This window comes from Chinchilla lanigera, unplaced genomic scaffold, assembly GCF_000276665.1.
Source record: "Chinchilla lanigera isolate Chin_1 unplaced genomic scaffold, ChiLan1.0 scaffold00033, whole genome shotgun sequence".
In the NCBI taxonomy this organism is placed as follows: Eukaryota; Metazoa; Chordata; class Mammalia; order Rodentia; family Chinchillidae; genus Chinchilla; species Chinchilla lanigera.
The window spans coordinates 17824400-17834607 of NW_004955434.1; the positions used below are offsets into that span (position 1 = coordinate 17824400).

General features: G+C 38.9%; 1 protein-coding gene across 3 annotated transcripts in view; it reads right to left on the bottom strand.

The window, feature by feature from the left end:
* Frem1 (FRAS1 related extracellular matrix 1) overlaps positions 1 to 10208 on the bottom strand; it is a 147415-nt gene that overhangs the window by 70398 nt on the left and 66809 nt on the right. For all 3 annotated transcript variants that reach the window (XM_013516387.1, XM_013516389.1, XM_013516388.1), the window contains exons 16-17: positions 2943 to 3195; positions 66 to 260 (exon numbers count right to left, since the gene is read on the bottom strand). In XM_013516387.1, coding sequence (XP_013371841.1) covers positions 66 to 260; positions 2943 to 3195 — 448 coding nt within the window. The remainder of the gene's footprint in view (positions 1 to 65; positions 261 to 2942; positions 3196 to 10208) is intronic.

The window sequence follows — 10208 nt, forward strand, 5'->3', positions numbered from 1 at the left end:
TTCACAGACCCACAGGTATAGCAGTGGCTAAGATAATAGTACTTTAACCCCAAGCAAATTGTTACCTATTGCAATGGACGGTGGCTGATTGTCCACGGGGTATACTGTGATGCTGAGCTCGTACACTGGAAAGGACTCGTGGAGAGGAACAGATGGATTAGGTCCATTGTAGCAGCAGCCATTTACAAAAGGGCCAGCTTCCTGATCCGAAACCACCAGCATAACGGTGTCCAAACAAGGCACCAGGCCAACCTCGCCACCTGGAAGATACAATGGTGATTGAAACCTGACTGCTTTAAAATATAGAAAGCCAAGGTGAAATATACTTACACCTCTTTGCAAGCATAGAATGGCAAGGGAAGGAACTTACGTGGATAAAATGTAAAACCGAAGTTTCTCACCAGGAAATTAAATATAGTCATGAAAATAATACAGAAATGCCTGTCCATCTGTTGCCTCCAGTGAAAGCTCTGCCAGCCATCTATCACCATATGGAGGGGCAACCTAGGGCTAACAAGGGTCTGACGGTTCACAGATGAACAAGGGAAAGGCATGAAGCTTGACTGGTGATGGTTTCATTAGTCCATCATAATCCTTTAGCATGAGCACTAATCTGGTGAAGTAGTCACACCCTTGTCACGCCCTTGTCCCTTTGGTAATTGTTTTGCCATATACATTAACCACCTTAAATAAATAACCAGCCACCACACAGCAGTTATGCAAAACAGGACTCTGGGTAGGTGAAAAACAATGATAATCCACATTTTGGTCATTTATTTCAACATTTCCTTTTCATACAGTAGCCAAGATTTTTTTTAAGTAGCAACGATGTCTGGATAAGAACTAACAAATATTTCCCTTTGCTTCTCTTTACTTTTTTGATCTTACTGTGTAAGATTGAAAATGACCCCAGCTTGAGCAGCAAGAGGAAGAAGAAAGAAAATGTCGGGATTCTATAGCCTATTGGCAAACAGGACTGTCTCCTGACTGCTGAGAGCATGGCGTAGGCGTGCTTGCTCTCCAGGGGACAGGAAGGCCCTGTCCACGTGCTCTTGGTAATTCTCCTGCACCACCTTCAGCCTGCCAGAGCAGAGCAGTTAGTGCTGTGAGCTACCATGAACCTAGGGCCCAAAGATCGGTACCCTCATCCCTCCTCAGCAGGCACACTGGTCAAATCTGCAGAGTGTTGGGCTTGACATCATTTTCCATGTTAAAAAAAATGACAAGGAAAACCCACAGATGATTTCATTGAGAAACAAAAAGATTAAAGAATGATAAACTGGAAATACAGAGTTGAAGCTCAGAGTTAAAAAGAAACAAGCTGCCTTCAACTTTGGGAGAAGTCAGAAATAAGAGGGCTCTTCCTGCTCATGTCAGTAAAAAAAAAAATGGCCTAAAACATTTCTTCATCACTTACTCGATAAACTTTTATTTAATGCCTACAGTGAAACATTTAGTGTCTTGGGTGCTTCAGCAGAGAAAAAGGCAGATGCTTTATAACTGTCAAAAGCATTTCAAGAGAATTTTAAATATTGAAAGACCCACTGTATGTCAGACAGTGTGAGGGTGGAGAGGGACACGCATTGTGATCAGAACATCACAGACGTGTGTATGCATGGGGTTGAGACATATGAAATTCTGCTACTGAATCTTTTTACAGTCTGTTAAGTGGCCATTTCATTTAGTGAAGTTCTGATAGCTAATGAAACCATGCCTAAGACTACATGCAAATAAGAGGCTAGAGAGACATCACTTAAAGAAGAGATGCCTGAGAAAGTGAATAAAAGGTCCCATTTTAATTACCAGCAAGATGACCAGCACCCTAACAAATCATTCCAAAGTACATATAAAATATTACATCAAAATGTTTTCTCCCATTTCCAAATCAATCCTTAGCAGTCTCTGTCTCTCCTCCTTGAGATCCCGCCCCACCTCAGTGCTAGAATTCTATCTTTTTCAATTAAAAAAATTATTTGAATTCTGGCCCTTTCTTCCTGTATCACCCAACTGACCTAATACACTCCACCATATTTCCCCTGCGGAATTTTCAGTTTAAAGAGGCATATGAACTAGTAACAGGAAGTTGTACTAGTGTGTAATTAATTCCAGCAAGAGGATATCACTGGTATTATTCCTGAGGAAATACTCCTACTCCAGACCTCAGAGGATGTGCAAGGGGAGAGACTTTGATGAGGTGCAGATATGTCCTGCTGGCATTTTTGCATGTGAATGGGCTTGGTAGCCCATTTCAATCAAAACCTTTCACAGCAGGGCTGGATTACACTCCTCGGTAGACACAGTTCCTAGTGCTACACCTTGTAGATATCTAATGCTGAATTAATATCTTCTCTAGTTCACATGGAGAACAAGTATCACCCAAGTAACAATATATTATGATGCCAGAAATGGAAGTGTGGTGCTTATAAAGCATTTGTTACAGATCTATCTAATCTGTGTTCACACTGTCGTGTGCTGCAGGCAAGTCCCATGAAATGGAAAATAGCATCTTTGGTTTCCAAGAACTCAAACAGCAAACTAGCTGACTTCTTAGGAGCTAATTGATGATCGGCCAACTTTGAAGTTTCATAATATAATTTCCTTGAGGAGATTACATCAAGCATTTTTATTAAGATTTATGAATCCAGAAGGTACAATGGCCAAATAAGTCTTCAAACTGACCAAAACAGAAGCATCAAAAACAGAGTAGCAACTGACAACTGTTCTTTCTCCACTCTTTGAAATTCACTGTAGTACTGAGATCAGAAACGCTGCTGTATATGATGATCATACTTGAAAAATGAGATGCAGACTGCAGCTGTATCATTTTCAATGGAAACAAACATGAATTACCATTGCCAGGCTACAGGCACCCATACCCAGGAGTGAAGCTAGGACTCTCACGTTGCCTGCATCCCCTCGCTGCTCACGATGCTGTCACTTACCTGTGTGCTTGTATGTCACAGCCCCTGAGAGAACATCTCCCTGACAGAAGTGGTCCGCTTTGACTCCTGCCTTCCTCACCACCCCATGCTGGGGTTCTCGGACAATCAGAAACATCAGTTTCAAGTCATCACTATCCATGTCAGTAGCAAAAATGTATTCAGGAGTGATGACCACCTCTCCGCCCTCAGAGCAATGCATCATGGGGATGAGGTCAGCCTTTAGGACCGGTGGCTCATCATTTACAGGGAATACCTAAGCAGAAAAAAAGATGCACATTTTCAAGGAAACAAAATGAAATGACAAGCTGTCCCTCTGGTAACCCATAGCTCATAGTCACAATGACAGGTATTTTCAATCTCCCTGACATAGAAAACAATAGCTATGGAATGTGTCCAAGCAGCCTGCATTTGCAAACTTTCCCCGAGTGTGCCATCTTGTAAGGAACGGCCCATGTGAGAGGCAATTTAGGCAGGAACAGGAGAATCTGGTTCTGGTTTGAGACTCTACACTCTCATTCATTTCCAGATACACTAAAAATAAAATGCAATATAAAGTACTCCTCGCCACAGCCCCTACTTCCATTGTTAAATGCACACATGTTCATGAGGAGTTCTCTTCCTGCGTCTGATGCATAAACATTCACAGCATCATGTCTCTTTATATGAAATGACTTCATGACTAGAAAAGCTTTCCTTCACCCTCAACTCACTGCCACCCAGAAAGTTTCTCTGGCCTCACACTAAGCTGCAGCAGCATTTCAAATGGCTTGAGCTGCATATGGAATCACATAACCAAGTCTCTTCTTTCCACACACAGTAACAGCCTGCTGCGTGCGGCAAGATTTTTGCTTTGTGTCAAGTTAGTCTCTGAGTTGCTCCACGTTTCTTCCCCCTACACTTCAGCCAAAGGAATCTATAAATGTTGCTGCTCTGCAGGGACCTTCAGTGGCTTCCCAGAGCTCCTTCTAGGAGTCTTGGCTCATCCACACATTCATGGGACACCTGTGCTAACACCCCCCATTTTCATTCCCGTGCATGGTCCTCACTGTCTAGGGACTTTGCATCGTCTCTTACCCACCATGCTCTCTTTTTCTCAGCTAATTACTGCCTTAAGTTCTATGTGGATTCCTTGACTATTCAGGCTAATTTGGGGGACCTAGTATTTACTCCCTTTTGGCACCCTATTTATTTATAGCACACATATAATTTTTAATGAATTAATTTTGCTGGTGCTGATTTGTTCAGTTCCTGTCTTCATACTTGGCCTGTGACCTCTGGAAGAACAGGGACTCATTTTGCCTTGCTCATCATTGTAGGCTAAGAATCTAGTCTAGAACATGGAGTATGAAACACACATAAACATTTGTGAATAAAGGGATGAATGAGTATAAATTTGAGTATAAGCCCTAAGTATCCTTCTATTTAAAGAGGTTAACAGCTATACAACAAATACACGTGAAATTATTTTGACAATTTCCTTCAATGGTTAGAGGAATGGACTGATAGAAGCCCCAGCTTAATTATTTAATCAAAGGTATGATATTCTCTATTTTTCTGTTGCCTTATTATGTGAACAGTCTTTGCTCTTGCCCTTCATGTGAATTTATTACAGACTTCTATTACTGTTTTTGACACTAAGGAATTTCACTCATCAATTCAAATGGACAATAAAGTCCAAAGGAAAATAATTAAAACTTTCCTTTTGGGTAAAAAGAACACATACACTTGCCCCAAAATTGTGTCTTCAGCTTTCACAGACCATGCCCTTTTATTTAAAAAGTAGCAATAAACAGATTCTTTTCCCAAAATGAACTACATATTACTGGTAATAAGAAGATGGTCATAGACAGAAAATAGAGTCAGAGTATTTTTCCCTTGAAATTTGTTTTGTTTTTTTGCTGTTGAAATTTGTTTTTCAGGGAAAAAACTTACTTCAGCTGAGCTTTCTGTAAATGCAAAAGTCTGCCCAAAGAAGAGAATATTTCTTTACAAACCTCAAGTAACATTCTGCTCTTCATCAAGACCTCAAAGGCTATGATGAGAACTAAGTAGGGAAATGAAAGGAAGAGGCGCCATACCATTGCTGGCACAGAAAAGTATTCAAGACCAATTGGCATTGGAGTCACCTGGCAAGGTAGAAGTGTGACATTGGTGAGGAGAATGCTGGTCTAGGTATCATGGGTTGGAGACGTCAGCCCAACTTACACTGCCAAATTCATGACTTTGGACAAGTCCTGCAATCTTCTTGGGCCTAAGTGCCCTTAGCTATGAAACAGAGATGATTCCTTCCCTATCTTCATAGGGATCTATTGTCTGGACACTGGATTATAGCAATGTGAGGAAAAGAAGGAGGTAAGTGGGTCACTGGGACCCAGGAAGGATCTGAGGTGAGAAACAAAGACCATGGGGAGAATGAAGATAGAAACTTCAACAAAGAAGAAGGAGGAGGCAAGCAGTGCTTTCTCCCTGAGCCTGAACTCATTGTGTGTGGGGGGGTGGATCAAACCCACTGGCAACCCCAGAGGCCTCCATGAAGAAGCCCACCAGGGGAGTGTAGCAGTGGCTGGTGAAGTGTTCCCTTTGGGACTTCACACAAGAGAGGGTTATTGGCTGTGAACCATCTTGGAGAGAGGTCAGCTGAGATTGGGACTCGGAGCAGTTCCACCTGAGTGGCTCAGGTGTGAGTGAGCCTCAGCTGGCTCCCAGCTGAGTTCAAGACCACAGGGGCCCAGGGACTGCTGTGGGCTGTGATCTGGTTCCAGCCTCGCTGGGATTATGCACTACCTGGCCGTGGAGCAGCTGTCTGGCACTGATGAAACAGATCTGACTCTATATGTTGTCTACCAATATCAGCCAAGGCACACCTTGAAGGGGATTTTGTTTTCTTTTCTGCTTTTCTGGTTTTTTTTTTTTTTCTTTACTTTCTATCTCTTCTGTGTTTTTTATTTTTTTGTTTGTCCTTCACTGTTTATTCTCATTTTTATATGAGTGTGAGCACGATTTCTAGTTTTTTTGTTATTGTTGTTCTGTTCTGTTTTTGTATTTATTTCTTCCTTCTCTCTTTCCCTCCTGTCTTCTGCATCAGTTTCCAAAAGTTTGCGTGATCCTCCTTTGTCTTCAGGTCTTGTTTCTAATTTTTTCCATTTCTTCTATTTCTCTATTTTATCCCCTCAATCCCTTTTAAATTTTCTGCCCTGAAGATTGCCATACTGATGGATTATTTACTGCATACAGTCTTCTGGTTCATTTTGGGTTTTGTTATATAATAACAAATCTAATCCATCTAGCAAATTAACAGCTACCTCAATTTGTCATTTTCTAAGTTGTTTGGCACTATTGCTATTGCTGATGGTACTATTTCAGCCAAAGTGACATTATTGCTATAACTAGTTGCTTTTCCTAATATACTAACACTGAGATTGCCTAAGGGTCATAAAAAAATTCTATAGGCCAGTGCCAAAGAACCAATGGCCAGGCCAAGAAGGCAGCAACTTCTCATGACAAGGTATCTTGCAATAGACTCAAACCCCAAAAACCAAGTACATCTGGAGGACACCTCTGAGAAGTAGTCCTTTCTAAAAGTTCTAAATACTAGCAATGAAGCTATTCACCATTACAAGTATCAATAAAGGAATTAAACTGAAAAAAATACAGAATGAGAAGACACTTAAACAAGATGCAACCCCAGACATCCAGCTCACCAAAGGCAAAACTGGAAGGCAATGAAGTGTAACAACCTGAAAGCCACTCACGTGGGCTCTCCTAAGTGGTATTAAGAAAGCAAATGAAAGAGGCTCCAAAAAAAAATCAAATCAGAAGTAATTTCTCAAATAACTACAGAGATGGTAACCATAATGAAAGACATGCCTAGTGACTCTAGAGTAGATACAGATAAAAAATAAATAATGGAAACCATGAATGCCCAACAAGGAAGGAAATGGAATCCATAAAACAGACTCATGCAGATATCCAGATTAGAAATTCCATTGAAAAGATACACAGCAGAATGAGACAGTGTGAGGGCACAATCTCAGATATAGAAGACAGGCTTGTGGTTAGCAATCATGAAAAGAAAGATTTCTTAAAAATACCATGGTACTACAAGAAATCAATCCAGCAGCTGCTAGATGATGCAAAGAAGAATAACATAAGATGGATCAGGGTCAATGAAAAAGCAGGAGAGACTGCAAATGACATAAAAAACCTGTTCACAGATGTCATGGCAGAAAACTTCCCTGGCATGGAAAAAGAATTTGACCTATAGATCAGTGAGGCATATAGAATTTCAATTATCCATGATCAAAAAAATCTACAGCAAGGCATATAATATTCAATATTCCAAAAATTCAACATAAGAATTAAATGTTAAAAGGTGTTAGAGAAAAGAAATAAATTACCTATAAAGGAAAGCTATCAGAATCATGGCAGACTTCTCAACACTAGCCCTCAAGTGAGTAAGAGCTTGGAGTGAAGTATTTCAAGCCCTAAAAGAAAACAATCTCCAAACCATATTGATGTACTCTGCAAAACGATCTTTCAAAACTGATGAAGAAATAAGATACTGCCATGATAAAGAGCACCTTAGGAAATTTGCAATCACCAAATGAGCATGCCAGCATGTTCTGGAGGACATTCTAGAAAGAGATAACAAGAATTACAACTCCATGAATCCCCACAGAATGAGTCCACCAGGCAAAATGAATAATTAAACAATGAGGGTAAAAGGGGAGTCAACAACATAAAATAATACAACAAAGTCAATACATATCAGTTATAATCATCAATGTTAATGGTCTCAATTCACCAATCAAAAGAGACAGGCAGATTGGATCAAGAAGCAAGATCCAGCAATATGCTATATACAAGAAACACATTTAATTCAAAAAGAAATTCATAGGCTGAAAGTCAAAGGATGGGAAACAATACTCCATGTGAAAGGAACCCCGCAAAAACCATGGGTAGCTATTCTATCTGTAGATAAAGTGAATTTCAAGCCAAGACTGATTAAGAGAAAGAAGTCACTACATCCTTGTAAAGGGAACAATCCAAGAGGAAGAGAGGACAATCATAAATATATATGCACCAAATACTGGTGCATGCAACTATATAAAAAAAAATAGTAATGAACATGCAAGTCAAATAAGCACTAATACAATTGTAAGGAGAGACCTCAATACCCCACTGTCACAAATAGACAGATCAAGACAGAAAATCAATTAAGTATTAGAACTTAACCAAACTTTTGAACAAATGGACATAGTAGATGTCAACAAAGTGCTGCACCTCACAAGATCAGAATAGATGTTCTTCTCAGCTGCACATGGGATGTTCTCCAAAATGGACCATACAGTAGCTCATAGAACATACTTAGGTAAATGCAAAGAAACTGAAATTATCCAATGCATATTAGCAGACCGCAGTGCAATGAAATTGGAAACCAATGGCAAAAGAACCTCATAAGAACTTCATAAACATGTGGAAATTAAATAATACCCTCCTGAACAACCAATGGGTCACAGATAAAATTAAAGAATAAATTAGACAGTTTCTACAATTATATGATAATGCCAATGCAATATACCAGAAATTATGAGACAAAATGAAAGGGAAATTTAAGTTAGTAAATGCCCATATCAGGAAAACTCAATAAACTCAAATAATGAGTTTAAAAACTTAATGTTGAACCTCAAGCTTCTGGAAAAAGAACAGCAAGTCAAGTCCAAAGCTTATATGAGAGAGGAAATTATTAAGATCAGAGCAGAAATTAATGCAATGGAGACTAAGAAAAGAATAAAAAGAATCAATGAATCAAAAGATTGGTTCTTTGAAAGATCAAATAAAATTGACAAACCCTTAGCCAACCTTATCAAAAAAAGGAAAGAAAAGACACAGATCCATGCAACTGAAATGAAAAGGTGAAATCATAACAGATCCTGTAGAAATCTAGAAGATCATCTATATCTACTTTGAGAACTTGTATTTTAATAAGATGGAAAATAGAAGAAATGGACAGGTTCCTAGATACATATGGGTTGCAAAAGCTGAATCAAAAAGATATAAATTTCATACCAATCAATGAAATTGAAGATGTAATTAAAAACCTACAAACACAAAAGCCTTGGACCCAACTAAGAAAGAGAACTATAGGCCAATCTCCCTGATGAACATAGATGCAAAAATAATCAGTAAGATACTGGCAAACAGAATGAAGCAAATCATCAAGAAGATCATACACAATGATCAAGTGGGATTCAGCCCAAATGGGACACAGAGTTGGTTCAACATGCAGAAATGAATAAACATAATATGCCCTATTAACAGAGCCAAGGACAAAAACCACAAATCATCTCAATAGATGGAGAAAAAGCATTTGACAAAATCCAACATCCATTCATGATAAAAACTCTATAGAAAATTGGAGTAGATGGTCTTTATCTGAATCTGATAAAGGCCATCTATGACAAACCAACAGTTATCATCATACTAAATGGAAAAAAAAAAACTAAAAGCTTTCACTCTAAATTCAGGAACAAGACAAGGATGTCTACTATCACCAGTCCTATTCAATATAGTTCTGGAAGCACTGGTCAGAACAATTAGACAAAATAAATAAATAAATAAAAGGAATATGGACAGGAAAGGAAGAAGTTAAATTATCATTATTTGTGGAAGACATGATACTCTGTATAGAAGACCCCCAAAACTCCATCAAAAGGCTTCTAGATTTAACAACCAAATTCTGTTGTGTAGCTGGATACAAAGTCAACACTCAAAAATCAACAGCCGTCCTGTACACAAATAGCAAAATCACTGACAGAAAAATTAGGGGAACTACAACTTTCAGATAGCATCCAAAAAATGAAATACCTAGGAATCAATCTAATGAAGGAAGTAAGAGACTTCTACATTGAAAACTATGGTACTCTGAAAAAGGAGACTGAAGAAGATATCAGAAAATGGAAAGATATCCTTTTTTCTTGGGTAGGAGGAACCAATGTAGTGAAAATGGCCTTATTTCCAAAATTGTTCAACAGATTTAATTAAATCCTGATCAAAATTTCAACAGCACATCTCTCACAGAATTAGAGAAAAGAATCCAAAAACTCATTTGGAACCAGAAGAGACTTAGAACAGCAAAGGCAGTTCTGGGCAACAAAAGCAAGGCAGGGGGCATCACAGTCCCTGACTTGAAATTGAAATTATACTACAAAGCTACCATGATAAAAAAAAAAAAAACACCGCTGGTACTAGCACCAAAAAAAAAAA